We start from the raw sequence: 24,504 nt of genomic DNA, 5'->3' as shown, positions 1-24,504 counted from the left end.
TTATTAAGTGCCAGGCACTGTGGTAAAGGCTTTACAATTTTTATCTCATTTGATCCTCAAACAATCTGAGAGGTAAAGGCTATTCTTATCTCTTTTCCAATCATCCCTATTTCAGTCAAAGGCATCACAATTCTTCCAGGTTCCCAAATCAGTCATTTCAGTGTTAAACAGCCTCGATTCTGACTCTCCTGCATGCCACATGTCTCATCAGTTACCAGATCTTACAATTTTTACCTCCATACCTCTAGAAATCAGACCCCTTCTCTCTACTCAGCTACCATCTAAGCTCAACCTCTTAACATCTCTCACAGAGATTTTTTTTTACAAGGCCCTACTCATTGGTCTCCTTGACTTAAGTAAATTCCTACTTTAGTCCATTCTCCACATCACTAACAAAGTGATTTTCCCTAAGCACAGATTTAGCCTACTTCCTCTCGTACTGAGTCAACTCTAATTTATCTTTTGGTTCTCACTACGACCTGGCTCCCTCCTAAATGACACAGAATCTCTGGCTACCCTTTCCAACACTGGTTATACTTTCACTCATACATGTCCTTTGACTTTCTGGTCATGGTAGAAGAGCCATAATACTCCTTGGTCTCAATGACCACTTCCAGATTCTTCCTTTATCACATCACTCAGAAATTCCTCTTCCTCTGAGATTCATTCAATACAAATTTTATAACTCCATCAAAATTCTGATAGCTTTTCTCTATTGACCACCTGCCTCCATCCAGGACACTCTTTTTCCTCAGTGAGTGTAGTACCTGGATAACAGTCCTTCTCTCTACACAAACTCTTGCTCATATACTAGGGGACTTTAGTATACACATTGATTCTCTCTCAAACACTTCAACTTCCCAATTCCTCAGTCTACTCATTTCCCATAACCTATTCTTCCACTCCATTTCAGTTGCATACAGAAATAATAAAACCCTTGATTTTATAATCACCCATAAGGGTTATACTTCCATGTTCATGAACTCTGAAGTTCCTTTGTATGATCATAGCCTTCTATCATTCCATCTTTCCCTCTGCCTTATGACAGCTAACCCTGTTTTTCTTCTTCACAGTGGCCTCCCCTCCCCTCAGTTCTTCTCCAGGCCATTAACCCTGCATTGACTATACCTCCCTTCCCTATATCATCCCCTGGTGAGCCAGTTCAATGCTATAGTATGATCTATACTCAAGTCCTTCTCTCTCTTTTCCTATCACTCATTATGCCCGAACTTGGATTACTCCCACCATCCACTGACTTTGTTCCTTTTCATATACTACTGAATGGAATTAGAGAAAAAGAATCATGAAAATGTCTAATTAGGTCCACCACAGATTTATGTTATATAATCTCAACTAGGCCTTCATTGCAGAAAGACAATCCTTTCACACCTCTGTAATTAATTCACTATTCCACTCAAAGTAACAGCTATCCTAAACCTTGTTTTTCATTCTTCCTCAGGCTTCACATAGCATTCACTCACTCTCTCAACTGAGGAGTCACCTCACATTTTATAAAAAAATTGAGGCCATTTGCCGCGAGCTCCCCCATCTCCATTCCTTCTTATCTCATGTCACTCAAATGTAGTCCCCCACTTTTTCTTCCATTCCCATCTTGCATTAGGAACAAACCATTCTACATGCACCCTTGGTCTCATCCCATCCTGTCTTCTCCAATGAATCGCCCCCTCTGTCATCCCCATTCTCACTAATCTTCAATCTTTTCCTATTTACTGGCCAACCTACTGGAGATGAGCCTTTCTGCAGCTAGCTAAGTTTATCAGCTGAAAGAAAACATAATCTATCAAGATTATACTCAAAGCATTTCTAGCATGGGAGAATCTGCCAGAGCTTATACCTCGTGGCACTGTTTTTGAGAACCCAGGCAACCACATCAGTCATGAATGAGAAAGAATCAGGATGAAAATACTGAAGTGTTTCATGATTGCTTGTTAACCTATCCTCCACTCAAAATGAAAGAAACCAATCTCAGCTGAGATGTTACTACAAACTGTCTAAACAAAACCATAGTTCTCTATTAGTAACAGTGAATAATATAAGGAATTTATATATTAAATGTGTTAGTAATATTTAATAAATTTTCAATTAAAAAGTAAAGTTACTTATCACTTGATGCATCTTGAAGTACACATTTTGTTCCTTGGCGACAAAATATTATTGCTAAAAGTATCGCTACTGTAAAAATAACTGCTACGGGGAAGCCAATTATGATGCCCCAGTTTTTAGATCTGTGACCTGAAGACACTGCAAGTAAGTCTAGGGGAAAAAATTAAAAATAAAAGCTGACATCAACCACAATGAAAAATATTTGCCTATGAAACGGGAAAGTTTTAAACTATATTGCAACTGATGATGCATCATTATTTTGTTTAATTTATATAGATAAATCAGTGTAAAAACACTGTTACATATTTTACATGTAATGTACACATATATGCAAGTATGATATATATTCATGTCTCCTAAAGTTTTACTTTGATGCATCATTGTGGAGTGAAAGTGACTTGAATTATTGAAGGTTATAGCGGGAGGGCATTAGCAAGCTGGAAAAGCTGCCTGTATGGACAAGGAAAAGGATGTCAGATGTGTGACCAGAGATGTTTTCTGCTCACTGTAGAGATTAAGACAATTACCACTTTAGCCACTCTGTAAAATGATGCTGAAGATCCGGTTAACTTTTTTAGGCTGCCATGTCACATCATTGATTCACATTGAGTTTGCAGTCCACAAAATATCCCAGATATCAGTCACCAATTTCATGATTCCCCCATCCTGTATTTGTGGAACTGATTCTCTAAACCTAAGTGTACTATATTTGTCCCTATTAAATTTTGTCTTGTTAGATTCATTTTAATTTGCCAAAATATTTTTGGATCATAATTCTTTTTGCACAGCATGTTAATTATCTGTCCAAGCTTTGTATCATCTGTAACTTGGTAAGTATGTCATCTGTGCCTTCATCCAAGTCACTGATAAATTATTGAAGAAAAAAGGGACAATGACAGATTCCTAGGATACTTCACTAGAGGTTCCAAGTTGACATGGTTCTATTTATCAGTAATCTGGGTCTGGCAATTAAATCAATTCTTAATTCACATAACTATATTATCATTTATACCACCTCTCTCCTTCTTGTCCAAAATAATATCATGAAAGACTGTTAACTATCTTATCAAGGTAGACTTAATTTGTGGAATTGAATTTAATTTCAACAAAGATTAAGGCTCTCTGCACGGATAAAGATAAAAAGTGACATAGTTCCTGATCTTGAGGAATTTACATTCAAACAGAAAACACACAATTATACACAGATAAGTACAATACAAGTATGGTCAGAGCAAAAGGGAGAGCCAAACAAAGTTCTCCAGGAGAATTCAAGGGGAGAGAAAATACTTTTGGCTACAAGGATCATGAAAGGCTTTGAGGAGGAGATGGCCCTTGGGGTGATCTTTGAATGAAGAGAAGGGTTTTGAAACGCAGAGATGAAAATCAAGAATCTTCCAGGTATGGGATATAGCCTATGCATGGATTCATCAAGCCATGTTAAATTGAGGAAAGAGCTTTTAATATAGGCATGTGGGTGGCTCATTGTACAGAAAGAAGGATCTGGAGTCTGGAAGACCTAAGTTCAATTCTGGCCTCAGTCACTTTCTAATTGTGTGACCCTGGGCAAGTCCCTTAAACCCCTTCAGCCTCAGTTTATTCATCTGTAAAATGAAGACAACAAATACTGCTTGCTTCCCAGGGTTATAATGAGGATAAAATGAAATAATGTTCATAAAATGCTTTGCCAACCTTACAGTCATATATAAATGCTAGTTGTTGTTTGTTTGGTTGTTGTTGTTATTATTTAGTTTGACTGGAAGGTAGAATATATGAAGGAAAGTCTAAATGCCAGGAATTTTAACTTATAGGCATGAAGGAGCTACTGAATATTGTTAAATAGGCATAAGACTTGGTCAGACTTATGCCTGAGGAATGTAATTTTGGCCGCCATTTGAAGGATTAGAAGGAGGATACACCAGAGAGGAAGCAAGGAGACAAGTTTGAAGGCTATTACAACAGACCTAAGCGGGAGGTGATGAGGGTCTGAACTAAAGTGATAGTAACATGAGCAGACAGGAGAACACAGATTTGACATATATTGTGGGATAATAAGTAACACTTATCAACAAAATGGATGGGGTGGGGAAGGGGAAAGGAACAATCAAGGATGCCTCTGAAGTTTTTGAATCTGGGTTCCTAGGAGTATGGCTCTACTGTAAAACAAAATAGGAAAGTTGGAAGGAAAGGTAAGTTTTGTGGTAGAGGGTGGTTTTAGTTTTGGACTACAGAATTTGAAGTATAGCTAGATATCCAAGTGAGAATGTCCAAAGGGAGATTGAAAATGCAGAATTATATAGTTCTGTGGTGAAATTTGGACTACAAATGTGGATTTAGAAGTCATCTATTTGGAGATGATAAATCCATTAAAGAACATGAGATGATCAAAGAAAGAGATAAAGAAAAAGGACCATGGCCTAGGATATTTATGAAGTAGAAAGAAGACAATGAACTAGGGAAGAAGACCAAGAAGAACTAGGCAGGCAGGTAGGAGAATGGGGTGAGAGCAGTATCATGGAAGCCAGGGGAATATAGAGTATCCAGGAGGAATAAGGGGCTCAGCAGATCCAGAAGGGTCAAGGAGAATGAGGACTAAGAAATGTTTTAAGAATTAAGAAGTCATTTGTGACCTTTGCAAAAGCAGTTTCCATGGAGTAGTAGGAATCAGACAATAAAAGAGTTGAGGAAGTAGAGGTAATGAATGCAGACTGTTAATGCAGACTAGGAACTTAACAATGAAAGGAATGAGACATATAGGATGATACCAAGGGAGTGTGAATCATCATTCAGAAAGATACTGACAGGCTAGGGTACTGGGCCATTTATAATATGAAGAAATTTAGTGGGACACATCTGTTGAGTTTGAAAATTTAACTTCACAATGTTTTCAAGTGCAAGTTACCTGAAAGGGAGTGGGTTTTTGGTAAACTTGAAGGTCAGTTTAGTTCAACAGGATGATATAGCATCCAAGAAAGCTAATGTAAACTCAAGCTACATTAAGAAAGGCATAGTGGGGAGGCACAGCCACGATAGCAGAGTAAAGGCAAGTACTTGCCTGCATTCTCTCCCAAACCCCTCTAAATACCTTTTTAAAATGATTCTAAACAAATTATAGAGCAGCAGAACCCACAAAAAGGCTTAGTGAAACAAATTTCCAGTTTAAAACAACTTGGGATCTGTTGCACCAGGGTGAGAGAGGAGCACAGATAGCCATGGGCTCCAGCAAACTAGGAGCAGGCCTCCAATTTTCTTTGGTGTCTGTGGGCTGAGAGGTCTGGAAACAGTCACTATTGCCAGGGATTCAGCAACTGACGATCAGCAGGAAGGGTCTGTTGTACCTGGGTGAGAGTGGAGCACACTCCAGCACAGGCCATGCCAGAACAGCCCTGGCTCCAGCAAACCAGGGGTAGCCCTTGGGAGTCACTGAATCAGCAGTAGCAGAAGAATAGGCTGCTTCCAGAGCTCTCAGCTCACAGAGAGTATGGGAATCAAACAACTGGTCAGAGGAGATTACAGGGGTCTTTTTGTTAGCACTGAGGCAGGACTCTGTTGTTTTGCCCATACTCAGATCCAAGTCACAGTCCTGGGTAGCAGTCCCAGGGCAAGCAAGAGTACTAACATAGCAGAGCTTAAGGCCACAGTGGAGGAGTGACTCTCCTCACAGTTCTAGGGCAGAAGAGAGTTCTTGTGGGTGCTCACAGACCAGAGCACAGGCAAGGAGAGTAGAAAACACCTCTCCTTAGATCATACCACCTTGGAAGAACTGAAAACTTAGAGGTTCCTAGAAGTACCTCTGAAAACACCTGAACCAAACTCCTGAAGTTTGGGACAGCGCACCCTCCACCCTGGAAGCAGAGCCCTACCTTAACAAAGACTTAAAACCAACTAATAAGTTGGGGAAATGAGCAAACAATGGAGAAAAACTCGACTACAGAAAGTTACTGTGATGAAAAGGAAGATCAAAAAGCGCACATACAAAAGAAGACAATGAAGTCAAAGCTCCTATATCCAAAGCCTCTGAGAAAAATATGAATGGTCTCGGGCCATGAAAGAGCTCAAAAAGGATTTTGAAAATCAAGTAAGAGGTGTAGGGGGAAATTTGGGGAAATAAATGAGAGGGAAAATCATGAAAAACAAGTCAACAGCTTGCTAAAGGAGATACAAAAAATACTGAAGAAAACAACACTTCCCAAAACAGACTTGACCAAATGGTAAAAGAAGTCCAAAAAGTCAATAAGGAGAAGAAAGCCTTAAAAAGCAGAATTGGCCAAATGGAAAATAATTCCTTAAAAGTTAGAATGGAGCAAATGGAAGCTAATGACTTTATGAGATATCAAGAAACAATAAAACAAAACCAAAAGAACAAAAAAAAAAGATAATTTGAAATATCTCATTGGAGAAACAACTGACCTGGGAAATAGATCCAGGAGAGGTAATTTAAAAATTACTGGACTACCTGAAAGCCATCATCAAAAAAAGAGCCTACACATCATCTTTTTAAAAATTATCAAGGAAAACTGACCTGATATTCTATAACCAGAGGGTAAAATAGAAAGTGGACGGAATATATGTAGACAGAGGGAAGAAGTGTGAATTGAATATGATAAGATGGTTATCTTAAAATATACATAATTAAGAGGTGAGAAAGGAAAATATACTGGGAAAAGGGAAAATGAAGAGGTAGAATGGGGTAAATTATCTGACATGAAAGAGGTACCAAAGAGCTTTTACAGTGAAGTGGAAGGTGGGGAAGATGGAAGGAAGGAGAGCTTGAACTTTACTTCCATCAGAATTGGCTCAAAGAAAGAATAATATTCACTATTGTTAGGTATAGAAATCTATCGTACCATACACAAAAGTAGGAGTAAAAGGGGATAGGAGATGGTGGGGTGCTCATAGAAGTCAGGGCAGATTGGGGGAGGTGTAGTCAGAACCAAAATACTTTTGAGAATGGACAGAAAAAATTTTGCAGCAAGTTTTTCTTATAAAGACCTAACCTCTCAAATATATGGAGAACTGCGTAAAATTTATAGAAATAAGAGATATTTCTTAATTTTTAAATGGTCAAATGATATGAACAGGTGATTTTCAGATGAAGTAATCAAATCTATCTGTAGCCATATGAAAAAATGCTCTAAATGACTATTAATTAGAGAAATTAAAATTAAAAATTAAAGCAATTCTGAGCTACCACTCCACACCTATCAGATTGGCTAATATTATAGAAAAGGAAAATGACAAATATTAGAGGGGATGTGGGAAAATTGAGACACTAATGCACTATTGGTGACATTGTATACTGAATCAATTATTCTGTATAGCAATTTGGATCTATGCTCAAAGGGCTATAAAACCATACATACCCAATGACCAAGCAATACTATAACAATCAATACTAGGTCTGTGTCTTAATGAGATTAAAAAAATAAGAAAAGGACCTATGTGTATAAAAATACTTATAGCAGCTCTTTTCTGGTGATAAAAGAATTAGACATTAATACTTTTCCATCAATTAGGGAATGGCTAAACAACTTGTTGCATATGATCATAATGGAATACTATTGTGCTTTGAGAAATGATGAGCAGGATGCTTTCAGAAAAATATGGAAAGACTTACATGAACTGATAGAACTGAAATTAGCTGGATTGGGAGAACATTGTATATAGTAACATCACTATTGTATGATGAACAACTGTGAATGACTTCAATATCCTCAACAATATAATTATCCAAGAAGATTCTAAAATGACTAATGATGAAAAATGGTATCCATCCCAGACAAAGAAGTGATGGAGTCTGGATATGGATTGAAGCACACTTTTTCTTTATTTTCTTTGTTCTTTGTTAGAACTTTCTTTTTTTCTTTTGTGTTTTCTTTTACAACATGAGCAACATGGAAATATGTTTTGCATGACTGCACATGTATATCAAATGTATACCTATATCAAATTGCCTTCTCAATGAGGTAGGGAGGGGAGGGAGAAAATTTGGAATTCCATTTTTTCAAAATGAATGTTAAAAATTGTTTTAACATGTAACTGGGGGGGAATTAAATATTACTTTTTTATTAATTTATTTTGATTTATCAACTATCACTGTCATAAGCTTTTGAGTTTTAAATTTTTCTCCCCCTCCCTCCCCACCTCCTTCCCCAAAATGACACACAATCAGACATAGGGTATACATTTACATTCCTATTAAACATTTTCACATTAGTGATGTTGTAAGGAAGAATTAGAACCAATAGGAGGAACCACAAGAAAGAGAAAACAAAATAAAACAGAAGAAAAAAATAGCAAATAGTATACTTCGATCTGCATTCAAACTCCATAGTTCTTTCTTTGGATGTGGATAGTATTTTTTTTTCTTTTTATTTCATATGTGAGAGGTACATACAGGCTGGAATGAAGTCACAGTTTTAAGGAAAATTTCCTTATCTTCTACAAAAGTCTTGCTCTGATGTCTCTCCAGTTCAATTTAATTCAATAAGCATTTATTAAGCACCTACTGTGTCCTAGGTGGATGCTAGAGGCTGGAAATGCATTTCTTTAAATAGCCCCTACCCTCAAGAAGTTTATATTCTACTAGAATGATTTGGAGTGACCATGGGTTCTTTTTTTTCTTTTTTTCTTCCAGCCAGAGGAAAGGTTTATTAGTGATAAATCATATAGGCCAGGTAACACCCATTGGGACTAGTGGGCATGAGAAAGTCTCAGCCTTTTGGGCATGAGGGGTTCTCAGCTGGATAGCATTTTCTATCATGAGAACTGCGGAGATGTCTTAGATCCTTGCATTGCTGAGAAGGGCTAAGTCTATCCAAGTTAGTCATCATACAACGTGCCTGTTACTATGTACAACATTCTCCTGGTTCTGCTCACTTCACTCAGCATCAGTCCATGCAAGTTTTTCCAGGTTTTTCTAAAGTCTGCCTGCTCATCATTTCTTATAGTACAATAGTATTCCATTACATTCATATACCACAACTTCTTCAGCCATTCCACAATCGATGGGCATTCCCTCAATTTCCAATTCTTTGCCACCATAAAAAAAAGCAGGTATAAATATTTTTGTACATATGGATTCTTTTCCCATTTTTATGATCTCTTTGGGATACAGCCCTAGAAGTTCTGCCTCTATATCTTAAAACCCCAGAACAGAATGGCTCACAATTAGACAGTCCTCAAGAAAAGGAACACACAATATTTTTAAAAACAAAAATTTTTTAAAATACAAATTAAAGCAATTCCTAAATTCAACTTTATGCACATTAAATTAGTAATAGAAAAACATACTACTAGAATGTTTGTGGTTTTTTAAAAATACAATTATACATACAATTACAAATACTATTACATTCTTAATAGAATTGTGAAGGGGTCCAGACATTTTAGAAAATAATATTGAACTATACTTCAAAACAAAAGTTACTAGTCAATAAGCAGTTTTAAAATTCTCCTTTGGTGGCAAAGAAACAGGATTTTTAATATCTATTTTTAATACTTACAAGATTTTGGGTGGATTCCACTGTCGATACTTCCTCCTACTCCAGTGGTTGGAATGGTACAGTTTGGAGGGAGCCACCCATCTTCACAGTGACAGTGTTTGAGATTATTGCAAACCTGAAACCAAGTGGAAATGTGATGGCGATCCTGAGATTTTCAGAAAAAGGATATACTCTATTATCCACCTTTTCATAAGGGAAACACTTAGATACATGAAACATCCTCATTAATAATACTACTATAAAAAAACAAGAAGTGCTGAATCCAATTCTCATGTGTGTATAATTTACAAAAATACCTCCAAAATACTTCCACTTACCCCATGCCCCATGCATTTTTCAACAGGACAGTCAAATCCCAAGACACCAAGGTCAACACATGTCCGATTCAAGCAAACCTAAAAATTAAACAAAGTGAGAGATAAATTGAAAGTAATTCTCTGAAATAAGCCTTTATAATTTAAAGGTTGTTTGGATATTTAAATACTTAAGTGATCAGAATAAAACAGGAAAGGACAGGAAAGTAGCATAAGAACTTCAAAACAAGCAAGTGGAGAAGATAGCATTATTGATGGTATCTTGTGAGGCTGAGTCTCCTGGTTGATAATTATTGTAAAGGAAGTAAGATGATAATAACAATAAATATAATAGCGATTATCTTATATATCACTTTAAGGTTTGCAAAGTACTTTACAAATATGAGTGTTAATTACAAATATGATTTATCTTTACCATCACCTTGGGGGCGGATGCTATCATTATCCCCCTCATTTTATAGATGAGGAAGTTGAGTCAGGCAGAGGTGAAATGACTTGGCCAGAATCACACAGCTAGTGTGAGCTAGTTAGGTCAGATATGAATTCACATCGTCCTGACTACAGGCCCAGCCCTCTTTCCACTGCACTGCCAGCTACCTTGCTCTTTGACTTTGTTTACCTTTTTCAATTCTCTTCTAGTCTACTTGCACATACCTTCATTGAACCCTTAGGCTATCATCCTGTATTTCACCTTGCTTTCTCATACAAACTCCTTGAAAAAACTGTCTAATAAAAAGAAAAGAAAAAGGAAGAGCTGTCTATACTCACTGCCTCTCTTCCTCTCACTCATTTTTCAACTCTTTGCATTCTACCTTCTGTTGTTATCACTCAGCTGAAACTGCTTTCTCCGAAGTTAACAATGATCTCTTGTATGCCAAATCTGAAGGTCTTTTCTCAGACCTCATCCTTCTCAGTCAGCTGCATTAGAAACTGCTGATAATCCTCTCCTCCTGCATACTCTCTCCCTTTCGGAGTTTCCTGCACTACTCTTTTTTGGGTTTCATGAACTACTCTCTCCTTGGTTGCCTCCTATATTTTTCTATATGTTTTTTTTTCTGTCTCCTTCACTGGTTTGATCATCCACATAATGACCCTTTATTAAGTGTTCCTTAAGGCCACATGCAAGTCTCTCTTCCCTTCTTTCTTTATATTTACGTTCTTGGTAACCATTTAAATTCCCATAGGTTTAACTATTATCTCTACACAAATGACTTCCAGATCCAAATATCCAGCTCCAGCTTCTCCTCTGAACTTCAGTCTACTTTACCAGTTGCCTACTAGACATTTCAACTTGGATTTTCTGGAGACATCTTAAATCACTGAACTCAAAATCTTTCCCCTTAAACTTTCCTCTGTCTCAAACTTCTCTGTTTCTATTCAAGGTACCACCATCCTTTCTCTCTTCCAGGTTCATAATCTTGGTATTATCCTAGATTCCTCACATTCTCTTACTCTTCAAATATAATCAGTTGAGTATAAATCATGACAATGTCCAACCTTATGTGTGTGAGTACATATATAGGTACCATTTTAGTTCAAGCCTTCATCATATCTCATCCAGATTATTGCAATAATCTCCTAGTTTACCTTTCTGCCTAACGTGTTGTTTTGTTTGTTTTTTTTTCCCCAACTCCTGTACTCAGTCAACTCCAGTGGCTTCCTATTGTCTCTAGAATAAAATACAAACTCCTCTTCTGTTTTGGCCCTATGAAACCTGGCCTCAGCCTGTGTTTACAGGCTCACTGGACCCTACTACTCTTCCTCATTCTGTGATCCAGTCAAATTGGTCTTTTCTCTGTTCCTCACACATGTCACCCAATCTTCCATCTTTATACCTTTGTACTGGCTGTTCCCTACCCCTCCCCATGCCTAGAATGCATGTCCTGATTAACTCTGCCTCTCAGAAATCTTCTTTTCTTTTAAGACGTAGGGCAAGGATCATTTTCTTCATGAAGCTTTCCCTTATTATCTTCAACTGTTCACTCTCCTTTTGTCCAACATATCCAATTTGTTGCCAAATCGTATCATTAGTACCTTTACAACATCTCTCATATATGATTCCTTCTCTCCATTCAAACAGTCATCTCCCCTCATCACCTCTTACCTTGACTATTGAAATAGCCTTTTACCAGTTTCCTTGCATTGTCTCTCCCAAATCCAATCCATCCAACACTCAGGTGCAGGTACAATTTTTTTTTAAATTTTAAACAGGAAGTTTATTTAAACAACAAACTGTTTGACTTGAAGGGAAAATTATCTAGGATCAATTTCTTTATAGTAATTTATCCCTACTGAGAGGTAGAGATTGCCCTAAATATAACAGCTATGTACAAAAAAAGTTATAAAATTGTCCTTGGTTTTACAATCATGAAAGAAAAACATATGAAACTATCCAATCAAACAAGGTATGCAAGGATTTTTTGTGTTTTTTTTTCCTTTTTATTGTTAAACAGTGAGAGCAATATAACTTACTGGAAAATAAAGATAAAAGTTGAATGAGCATGCCACTAATGGAGAAAAGGAATATTTTTCACAGAACCAGTTTGTTTTTTTCTTTCCCCATCTCCATTTGATGTTGATCAAAACACACCATCAGCCATTTAGTGAAAAAACAAAAAACATTATGCCTGTGCACATACACCAGTTACTGTATGTACAATAAAGGAATGGGGGAAGGGAATCAAAGAAGAGAGAAATCCATACTGCAGTAGCCAGGATGTGGATGAACCAAATCTTGGTTTTCTAATTGTGAATATATTGTTTTCCTTGGGAGCACAGGTCTGGAGTAGAGTTGCATGTTCTCTTTTTAGTAAGTGGCTCCTGTCTGCTGCTGGAATACATCAGTTATATGTTCATCCTCCATTTCCAACTGTTCAGGTGTGTCTGTTTCATTGATTGGTTGCCCATCAAATCAGAATCTGATCTGCCTCACAGACAAACCCTGACATTCACAATAGGCTTTCATTAGTTTACTAAGTGGTGTGTGCCTCTTAATCGTAAATTGCGCCACCCAATCATCTTGCCCTGCCACCTTCAAATGAATGTGGTCTTTGTTTTCAGTCTTAATGCCTTCCTTTGGCTTTTTGTCAGCCATGGCAAGTCCATGGGTCTCCTCAGCCACTTCACAGAAGAGGCCCCAGGATGGTCCATTCCAAGGGAACCCAGGGGAGAAGCAGCCAGGGCAGGAGCAGTGGCAGGAGGAAGAGAAGGAGGGGGGAGAAGGAAGAGGAGGAGGAGGAGGAGGAGCCCCTGCTCAGTGAGCTCCAGTGGCTCCCTATTCCAGTATCAAATATAAACAACTGTTTGTCATCTAAACCTCTTCATAATCTTTCCCCTCTCTTGCCTTTCCAGTTATCTTGTATTTTAATCTTCTCTATGCATTTTACAATCCAGCCACAATGGTCTTCTTATAGCTCTTCAAACATAATAGTCCAACCTGTCTCTATACCTTTAAATTGGCCGTCCTCCATACCTTGAGTGCTCTGTTCCATCACTTCTAACACTGTTCCTTCAAGATTAAGCTTATATCACATTCTTCAGGAGGTCCTTCCCTCTCAAAGTGTTTTCCATCAATTCTACCTTAGTTATTTTTCATGTTGCATCCCTGATGAAAACAAGCTCTTTGATTAAAATAAGCTCTTTGAGGGCAAAGCCATTTTCTGCTTTTCTTTGAATCCTCTGCAATTAGGATAGTGCTGCTTTAATAAATGCTTGTTGGCTGACTAAATATATGTTGTCTCCTCCAATTAGAAGGTGAGCTCTTACACTTACACTTCCGGGAACCAAGATGGCAGAGTAAAAAGGTAGTCGCTCTCACCCTCCCCTATCACCCTCTGAAAACCCAGAAAATATCACCCTAGGAAAAAAAAAAACCCTGGAACAGCTGAACTAGAAGAAAGACAGGGAACAGCAGTGAAGCAGCCCCAGCACACTGGTCTCCCCGTGCCTCAGCAAAAATAAGGGAAGCAGCACTACAAAGGGCCCCAGGTGGATAAGCATCCTGCAGCATTCATCTGAAAGGAGCTGAAGAAAACAACCTAGAGTCTTCCTAAAGTCCAAACCTTTCTGACTCCAACCCAACAACACCAAGTAAGCTGTCAGAAACCTACAGCCTCCACCTATCAACCAGGAGGAGATCCTGAAGCCCAGGTGGTAGAGTAGGCAAACACCAACACCTGGACCTCTGAGTGCCTAAGTGAGGGTGGAAGAACCAGTGGAAACCAGGTCAGAAAACCACCAGGTGCCTTGACACTCTACCTCAAAGGAATCTCCCAGTGCATTAGCAGAAATGAGGGAGGCAGCATTTCCAGGGGCCCCAGGCAGATAAACACCCTGCAGCACCCATCTAAAAGGAGCTGAAGAAAGCTAAAGGAAAGGAAAAGCAGGCAACCAAGAATTGCCTGAAAGTTCCAGCCTTGCTGATTCCAGCCCAACAACAGGTAAGCTGACAAAACCCTATAGCCTCCAATTGCCAACATAAGAGGCCCCAGCACACAAAGCCAGTGACCAAGACCTAGGCTCCCCAGCAGGAGAGCTCAATCTCTTTAAAGACCAGGGAATAAAGAAACACCATGAGTAAAAAGAAACATACCATATATTCATATTATGAGAACACTGGAGATGAAGACAGAAATTCTGAAGAGGACAACATTGTCAACAAACCCACAGCTGCAACATCAAAAGAGAATATGAACTGGTCTGAAGCCCAAGAAGCCTTCTTGGAAGAGCTCAGAAAGGATTTTAAAAGTCTAATGAGAGAGGTAGAAGAGTCCTTAAAAAACACAATTGGCCAACTGGAAAAAAAGTACACTGAAGAAAACAAATCCCTTAAAAATACAGTTGGCCAATTAAGGAAGGAAGTACAAAAACTAACAGAAGAAAACAATCTGTTAAAAACTAGAATTACACAAATGGAAACTAATGACTCTATGAGAGAGCAAGAATCAGTCAAACAGAAACAAATAAATGAAAAAAAAAAAGGATGAAAACATAAAATACTTCATATGTAAAACAACCGACCTGGAAAATCAATCTAGGAGAGACAATTTAAAAATCATGGGACTACCTGAAAATCATGATGGAAAAAAGAGGTTGGACAGTATCTTTCAGGAAATCATGAAGGAAAACTTCCCAGAAGTCCTAGAACCAGAAGGTAAAATACCCACAGAAAGAATACACAGCTCACCACCTGAAAGAGGTCCCAAATTGACAATGCCAAGGAATATAATAGCAAAATTCCAAAATTACCAGATGAAAGAGAAGGTGCTACAAGCAGCCAGAAAGAAACAATTTAAATATCATGGAACCACAGTCAGGATTATAGAGGACCTTGCAGCTTCTACATTAAAAGACCACAGGGCATGGAACATAATATTCTGTTAAGGCAAAGGAGCTTGGATTGCAGCCAAGGGTCAACTACCCTGCAAAAATGACCATGATTTTTCAAGGGAGGAGATGGATATTCAAAGAAATATTGGACTTCCAAACCTTCCTGATTAAAAGACCAGAGCTCAACAAAAAATTTGATCTTCAAGTACAAGATTCAAGAAAGACATAAAAAGGTACAAACTGTTGTTAATAAGGGCAGACTGTTTAAATCCCTACAAGTAAAAATGACACTTGCAACTCTTGAGAACTGTATTGTTATTACACCATGTTAAAGGAATATACATAAAGGGGGTGGATATTAGTTGACTTTGATGTAATGATAAAAAAAATCTAATCAAGTGGGTGAAATGGATCCAAGTAATAGGATTAGTCTCATCTTAGAAAATGTACTGAGAAAGGAGGAGGCAGACAAGGGTAAATTACATTACAGGAAAAGACAGAAAATCCTATTACAGCAGAAGGAAAAAAGGGAGGTGGGTGAGCATTGTTTGAACCTTCCTCTCATCATATTTGGCTCAAGAAGGGAATAACATAATCTGTTAGGTATGGAAATCTAACTTGCCCTATGGGCAGTAGGAGGGAAAAGGGGAAAGAAAAGGGAGGGGGGGATGGAAGGGAGGGAAGAACCTGTGAGGGGAATAATAGAAGGGAGGAGAGACTGAAGGAGGCAGTGGTCAAAAGCAAAGTACTGGTGACGGGGTGGGGGAGGAAGGGAGAGAGGAAAAAGAAAAGCATAAACGGGGGAAAAAAGGATGGAGAAAAAGACACATATAATAATCATACCTGTGAAAGTTGAATCGCTATCTTTTTTTTCTCTTCTGTTGAGTTTTGTTTCCTCTTTCTCATGTTTCCTCGTATTGATTTTAATTTTTACTTACAACTTCACTAATGTGAAAATATGTTTAATAGGAATGTAAATGTATAGCTTATATCAGACTGTGCACCATCTTGGGGAGGGTGGTGGGGAGGAAGGGGGAGAAAAATTTTAAACTCAAAAGAATATGGAAGTGATTGTTGATAAATCAGAATAAATTAATAAAATAAAATAAAGAAGGCAAGCTCTTTCAGAGGATAATCTCTCTTGATATTCCATTTGTATTCCCAATGCCTAGAATAATGCTTGGCAAATAGTAAGTACTTAATAAATGCCATTATCTTTCTTCTCTTCTATTATTTGACATATTTCTAGACATGTTAATAATAGCAACAAGAAACAGAGAAGGAAATTAAAGGCATGAGAATAGGTAAAGGAGAGATTAACCTATCTTTGTTTACTAGTGACATGCTAGTTTACCTAGAAAATCCCCCCAAAAAAATCAAGAAAGAAACTAAATAAAGTAATTGATAGCTTCATTAAATTGACAATATAAAATAAATCGATAAAATCAACTGCATTTCAACACAGAAATAACAAAATCCAAAAAGAAAGACTGAAAAGTGTTCCTATTCAAAATATCTATGAAAGGCAAAAAACACATATGAGTGTTCTATCAAGACATTCACCATCTTATATAAAAGCAATTTTTAATGGTCCTTATGGCCTTGGGGTACTTAATCACTGGCAGTTGTGGTACTTTCAAGATTTCTCAGCCCACAGATGCCACAGACAACTTAGAAGGTCAGCAGGAGGGGTCTGTTGGAACTGGGTGAAAGAGAAAAAAGTGAAGACTTAGGAGGACATCACAAAACCAAAGAATCTAAGAGCTACAAATGGCGTCAGAGTCAAGGATGAAGGAAGAAATGAATTTTCCTAAAGATAGTATCATTGTTGAAAGCCACTGAAAGAAAAATACAAAGACAAAATGAAGGAATCTATGAAGACATTCATACTGGGGCATACACAGAAAAGATGAAGCAATTCCTTTAAAAGTCTCAGCTTCCCTGAGGCTTCATTAAAAACAATAACAACAACAGCAACAACAACAACAAAACAAAAACACAAGAAACCAAAGTGAGGCTGAAAAGCCCATTAAGTAGACACAAAATTATCCTAGAGATTGAATAGAATGGGGGAAGGGTTAGTTAATAAGATCATGTACATGGTGAGGGAAGGAAATTTGGAAAGTGTTTGCTACAACCATCTCATTTTTAAGATGAGAAGTTTAGGTTCAGATTGAGAGAGTAGCAAGATATGCAGGTAGAGAACAGCAGAGCACAGACTTAGCCCTGGTCAAATCTTCTGCTGTGAAATCCAGTGCTTCTTCCTCCACACTGATCTCCCTCATTCATTAATGACTATTTCTGGAGGGAGTGTGGGACTATAAGGATATCGTAACATTAATTAGTATATCTGGGGGTATAGCTCTACAGTTTTTCAAATGGAAATATGAAAAGTGAAGGAAACGAGAGGGTCCAGAGCCAGTTGGCTCTGAACAAGGCTGTAAAGAAAGCTCTTGTCTTTTGGACTTTACCCTTTGGTGTATTTTTTTGTACCAAACATTGCCTGGGTAGGGTAGGAAACTTCAAAAGTCTCTCTCCTCCTGTGTAGGGGGTGGAGAGGAGGAGAGGGCGTAGTTCTTTGGACTAAAGGCTTTCTCAGGGAAAGGAGACATTTCAGGAGCATCTATTCTTAGATAGATGATCATATTCCACTCCTGGAGAGGAGGATTCTAGATCTTATCGTTGTGGAGAACTAAGATCTAGAGAGATTAAAGGATTACAGAATCAAAGAGCTTGAGCTTCCGGCTCCTTATCTAAAACTGAGGCCCAAGTTCACATGGATGATAAACTCTAAGAAGCAGGATTTGAACCTACAATCCCCTGACTTTGAAGCCAGTGCTCTTTACTACACTACACTTCCTTCTGATGACCTAAGTTGCCCCAAGAAGATGTACGGAGCAAAAGGCAGAACCTAGATTCCTAACAGTATCACTTCCACATGACTAATATTTTAATTTCCACAAATTAATATTTTGAGGAATACAGCTCCTCAAAGGAATGTCAAAGAGAAGAAGAAGGGAGAATAGAGATCAAAAATCATATATTTAGCTGGGTTAACAGTTTTTGTTTCTAAAAGCCTCACCATGTATGTGGGTCATGGAGGGCATAAAAAAATAACATTTATACACAAAACTCATAAAAGGAGATTATATCTTAGAATATCACAATAAGGGAAAAATCTGCTGGTTCTTTCTGTTACACCTTCAAACTTATCCAAGTACCTCCTGTCCTTCAAAAAAAATCCTTCACTGGACCTTACCAGACCCTGATGCTAGCATTCTACACATCTTTTTTTTTTCTCAGCCAAACTACTAGAAAAAACGTGCTGATCATACTCACTGTTTCCATTTCCTCTTCACTAACTCACCTCTCACCTCTTTGCAATTTGGCTTCCACTCTCATCACTCAACTGAAAATACCAATAATTTCTTAATTACTAATTCTAATGGTCTTTCCTCAGTCAGTCCTTATCTTTGTTGCCTCCACATTTGTCACTGTTGACTACCATCTCCTTCTGGATATTCTCTTTTTTCTGCATTTTTGTGTAATAGGTTTCCTGGTTCTCTGACTACCTATATGATCATTCCACAGTATCCTTTGCAGACCACCATTCATATCACACCACCTATTTGCAGATGTACCAGAAGAATCTATTCTGCGGCCCCTTCTTTCTCTATAGTTTGTGAACGGTTCAGCTGAGTTTAATTATCCTTTCCATACAGATGACTCTGAGATCTAAAACTTCATCCTTTTTTTCTCCTGAGCTCCTGTCTCAAATCCCCAACTGGCTGTCAGGCATTTCAAATTGGATGTCTGAAAGGAATCTCAAAGTCAACCCCTAAGCACAATGCTTGGCCTGCAGTAAGCACTTGATAAATATTTTTTCATTAATTCATATATTGACTTATGCCCAGTCAATCAACAGGCATTTATTAAGCACCTCCTGTGTGCCAGGCACTATGTTAAGTGCTGGGGATACAAAGAAAAGCAAAAAATCCCTGCTGTCAAGAATCTCAAAGTCTAATTGGGGCAACAATATGCAAACATTTATGTCCACACAAGCTACAAAGAGAACAAATAAGGAATAATCAACAGAGGCAAAGCACTCACATTAAGAAAAGTGGGAAAGGCTTCTTGTAGGAGGTGGGAACTTAGCTAGAACATAAAGGAAAGGGGGAAGTCAGGAGATAGAGATGAGGAAGGAGAGTGTTCCAGGCATGGTAAAGTTGAAATGAAGTGAAAATGCCAGAGTCAGGAGATGCAGTATTTTGTGCAAGACACAGCTAGGAGCCCAATGTCACTGGATCACACAGTAAGTGGTGGGGGAGGGGGAGTAAGAGGGCTTTAAACAAGATTGGAAAGGTAGGAATGAGTCATATCATGAAGGGCTTTAAAAAACCAAGCAGAAATGGATTTTCTAGGTTGTGATTCCAAGTTCACATCTCTTCTGACCTTCTGAGAGGCTCTTTAAAGAAATTACTTTATGTAATGCTATAAAAAATACAGATTTTAACCCTAAAATTTGCAGACTTCTGAGAAGGCTTCGCCTCTAAGCTACTATATTTGGCTTTGGGATTTGTTTGTGTGGAGAAAGGACTGGAAATGTCAGGTTTGAAATGTTTCTTGAAATGTGCTACTACCATTTTGTAAAATACATTTGGCCAGTAAAATCTGAGCAGACTATAAAAAAGACTGAAAGAATTAAGTAGACATAATTGTCTCTAGAGCAGAATAAGTTGGGATCTTGCTTAGTCAGGAAAATGCCTTACTCAGAATAGAAAAGATTGGAAAAATAAAGGGGTGGGGCAGCTAGGTGCACTGGCCCTGAAGTCAGGAGGACCTGAGTTCAAATCCAGTCTCAGTCCACACACTTGACACTTGCTACCTGTGTGACACTGGGAAAGTCACTTAACCTCAACTGCCTAAAAAAAAAAAAAGGGGGGTGATGGTCTTGATGGTAGCTTGCCTTCTGATGTCATTGGCCCCTATCATTGTTAACAATGCCAGATATTACTGTTTTTACTTTATGATTTTTCCCTCCATTTCTTGAAGACATCACCTACTGTTGCTAATTAGCAGGACAGTTGCTAATACTGCTACAGGGAAAGAAAATATTTAACTAGTTACATATTTTCTATAGACATTGTTTGGTTATGACTATGTTTTGAGCCTGATTCCATACATTGGATTAAACACATCTATTTTAGTTGAGTGAATTAGAAAACTAAATTGATTTTAGAAGTTCTCATTAATATGGTAAGAATGCTGATGAATTAGCTGTCTATTGACAAAGGCATATTGTCAGTAGATGGTTTATTACATGTTCATGAAAGATATGATGAAATCATAATAATGAATGTGAGTTGTGCATTTGATGAATGAATTGGCCTTTGGTAGTTATATAGAAGCAATGGGAATGACAATTATTAAGAGGTTAGCTGGGCTTTCCTAAATACCTTTTTGTTTCTTTGTCTTGGAAGTGGCCATAGGTCTATCTATTATACTTCTTAGATAATAGAAAGACATATTGCATGGAATGGCAATTCTGAACCCAAGCTTTACCTAGTACCAAAATGTGATTAAAGGAAATTAGGACCAAAAGAATTACATAAGCCTAAAGATACCCTCAGTTATCTAGGCAACTGGAAAGCACAGCTAAGTGAAGAGGTAGCTAAGGATACATATAGCCACGGATAAGTTTGCATCACGGCTGAGGAGCCCACCTCCAGAAAAGTATTTACGAGTTAAATCAGAGTCACTTTATGGGATGGATATATCTCTCTGTTAGAGGAGATGTATGCTAGTTCATCCCCCTAAAGACATTCTTCTTTTTTTTATTTCCATCTCTCATCCTTGAACAATTAAAGAAGGTTAAAACTGCTAACTCTACTACATCCACCCCCAAAGATGCAATGAAAACAGAAAGATTATCTGCCAAACTCCACTCCATAATGATCTCACCTCATCCTAGACTAACTATTATGTCTTCTATCTATGTACATCAAAAAATATTGTAGACCTTACCTTACTTTTTAAGGATCTGAGAAAGTTTACAGAATTTAAGGTTGAAGTTTAGGATAACAGAAAAAACATAAGTTCCAATTGTCTTGAAGGTCAGACTCACTTTTTAAGATATAAAAATAAATTGTTGTTACCTTTTTATAACCACAAGTGACTCCATCACGTACAAACATGGTGTCCAGAGAATTCTGATAGATCATGTAGTCTAAGGTGATACACATATTTCCTCTTGCATTAACATAAATGACAGCTGCTTGTGTGTTATTAAATGGCTGTCGACTTTTAAAGTCACATATTAGTTTTCCACAGCGGAGGTCCCTAGAAATATGTCAGGAGAAAAATTATTATTATCCATTTAGCATTTGATGACAATATTCTAGCTTTACAACAACTAAAATACATTTTAAAGTTCTGACCTAAACAATGAATTCTTTAAAAAGAATAAATCAATTTTATTGCCAGTATTAAACAACAGAAGGGCACACCAAAGGAAAAAGATAAATTATATAAAAATTACTAAAGTCTGTGTTTGGCTTCCCTAACTCCTTTATGAAGCAGCTAGGTGGTATAGTAGATAGAGCACTGGGCTCAGACCTGAGTTCAAATTCAGCCTCAGAAACTGCCTAGCTGTGTGACTTTGGACAAATCACTTAAACTCTGCCACTGGAGAAGAAAATGGCAAACCACTCTAGTATCTTTGCCAAGAAAAGCCCATGGACAATATGGTCCCCGGGGTCAAAAAACATCTGACATGACTAAGGACTGAACAAAAACTCCTTTACTGTCCTGATTTTCCTTTTATCTTTCTGTCTAGTTTAGCTCCTACTTTTTACATTTCTTAGCCATAGTCAGGGATGGGGAACACATGGCCTTCGAGGTCATTAGGTGTGACCTTTTGACTGAGTCCAAGTTTATGGAAGAAATCCTTTTATTAAGGATATTTGTTCTATAAAGTTTGGATTCAGCCCAAGACATAGAGGGCCATATATGCCCTTGAGGCTGCAGGTTTCCCACCCCTGAAATAGCCATTGTTCTAAGTTTTATTTTCTCCTCCAGATTCCAACCTAACAATCTCCACCTCTACTACACACACACACACACACACACACACACACACACACACACACACACCCCATGGTCACAGCAAAGAAATTAGACTATTACTTAAGAAAGAATATTTGGGTCATTTTAGTGGATCTTCCTCAATTTCCATCTTGCTACTGTGGAAGTGAACATCATTATCTTTCTCTTTCCCTCTAGTAACAGTAGAAGAGGTAACATTAATTCCTCTTGGTATACCTTTGGCTTCATCCTCTCCTACCTCCTTTGGAACCTTGTTCCGATGATCATTTTTCCTCTGTCATTCATTTTCACAGATTCACAGAATTTCAGAGTTGGAGGGGTCTTAGTGATGATCTAACCCAACCAATGCCTGAAAAAGAATTCCCTCTGCAACATACCTGACAAGTAGTTATCTAGTGTTTGTTTAGGATATCAAATGAGATATATCCACCATCTCATCAATCTATCCATCTCCAATGACTTCCTCCTGACTATAAACATGTTCAGGTTTCTCCAATCCAAGAAAAAGGATTATATCAACACATCTACCCTATCTAAATACTATCCCATCTCCTTCCTGCCCTTCATAGCCAAACTCCTGAATAAGTTATCCCCATCCAGTGCTTCCACTCTTGCTAGCTAATCTTTATTCAACCTTTGGTAACCTCTTAATTACAAAATAAAATACTTTTTTTCAGTCTTCAACCTTCTTGACCTCTCTGCAATATGTACTTTTGGGCTCTTCTTCCTTCTGGGTATCTTTTACTCTCTTATTGTTAGAGACACCACTCTTTCCTTGTTTCCCCTCTTCCTTCAGCTAGTTCAAAGATCAGTGGAATAGATTAGGTACACAAGACTCAGTAGTAAATTGTCTATCCATAAAGTGTTTGATAAACCCAAAGACCCACACTTTTGAGACAAGAACTCACTATTTGACAAAAACTTCTGGAAAACTAGAAAACAGTATGGCAGAAACTAGGTATAGACCAATCTCATACCGTATACCAAGATGAGATCAAAATGGGTTCATGATTTAAATATAAATAGTAATACCATAAACATATTAGGAAAGAAAGGAATAGTTTATCTTTCAAATCTATGGAAACGGGAAGAATTTATGAACAAACAAGAGAGAAAGCAATACTAGATGTATAATGAATAATTCTTATTATATCAAATTTAAAAGGTTTTGCACAAGCAAAACCAATGCAACCAAGATGAAAAGAAAAGAGCTTGAAAACAATTTTTACAGCAAGTATTTCTGATAAAGGCCTCAAATTTATAAGAGTCAAATTTGTAAGAATACTAGTCATTCCCCAATTAATAACGAACAGTTTTCAGACAAAGAATTCAAATGTATCTATAGTCATAAGAATAAATGCTCTCAATCACTATTGATTATAGAAATGAAAATTAAAACAACTTTGAGGTGCCACCTCACACCTATCAGATTGACTAATATGACAAAAAAGCTATGAGATTGGCTAATATGAGAGAAAAGCAAAATAATAAATGTTGGAAGGGATGTGGGAAAACAGGGACACTGATGCAGTGTTTGTGGAGTTGTAAACTGATCACACCACTCTGGAGAACAATTTTGAACTGTCCCCAAAGGGCTATAAAACTGTGCATACCCTTTGATCCAGGAATAGTACTCCAGGTTCATATCACAAAGAGCCAAAAGGGCGGGGGGGGGGTACCTATTTGTACAAATATATTTATAGCAGCTCTTTTTGTAATTGCAAAAAAATTGGACATTGAGGGGATGCCCATCAACTGAGGAAAGCCTGAACAAGTTGTGGTATATGATTGTAATGGAGTCTTATTGTGCTATAATAAATGATGAGTAGGATGATTTCAGAAAAACCTGGAAAGACTCGTATGGTCTGATGCAGAGTGAAGTGAGCAGAATCAAGAGAAGTTACACAGTAACTCTGCAATGATCAACTGTAAGTGACAGCTATTCCTAGCAGAAAAATGATCCAAGACAATTCCAAAGGACTTATGTTGAAAACTGCTATCCACCTCCAGAGAAAGATCTGATGGAATCTGAATGCGTGTCTAAGCATACTACTTTTCATTTTCTGTATTTTTTTCATCTTTTTTTTCCTTTAGGTCAGTGTCTTCTTTCAAAGCAATATGACTAATATGGT

The 24,504-nt window shown here is 37.7% G+C and overlaps 1 protein-coding gene across 1 annotated transcript in view; it reads right to left on the bottom strand.

Moving 5' to 3' along the window:
* The window catches only part of LOC110203767 (disintegrin and metalloproteinase domain-containing protein 2-like), a 223,909-nt gene that overhangs the window by 5,047 nt on the left and 194,358 nt on the right, over positions 1 to 24,504 (bottom strand). Inside the window, 4 exon segments of the mRNA XM_078149595.1 lie at positions 2,121 to 2,274; positions 9,627 to 9,741; positions 9,944 to 10,021; positions 21,424 to 21,607. Coding sequence (XP_078005721.1) covers positions 2,121 to 2,274; positions 9,627 to 9,741; positions 9,944 to 10,021; positions 21,424 to 21,607 — 531 coding nt within the window.

The sequence above is a fragment of the Phascolarctos cinereus genome, unplaced genomic scaffold (assembly GCF_003287225.1).
Source record: "Phascolarctos cinereus isolate Bilbo 61053 unplaced genomic scaffold, phaCin_HiC Scaffold_2;HRSCAF=192, whole genome shotgun sequence".
Classification (NCBI taxonomy): domain Eukaryota; kingdom Metazoa; phylum Chordata; class Mammalia; order Diprotodontia; family Phascolarctidae; genus Phascolarctos; species Phascolarctos cinereus.
This window is presented reverse-complemented; position numbering and strand designations above follow the sequence as displayed.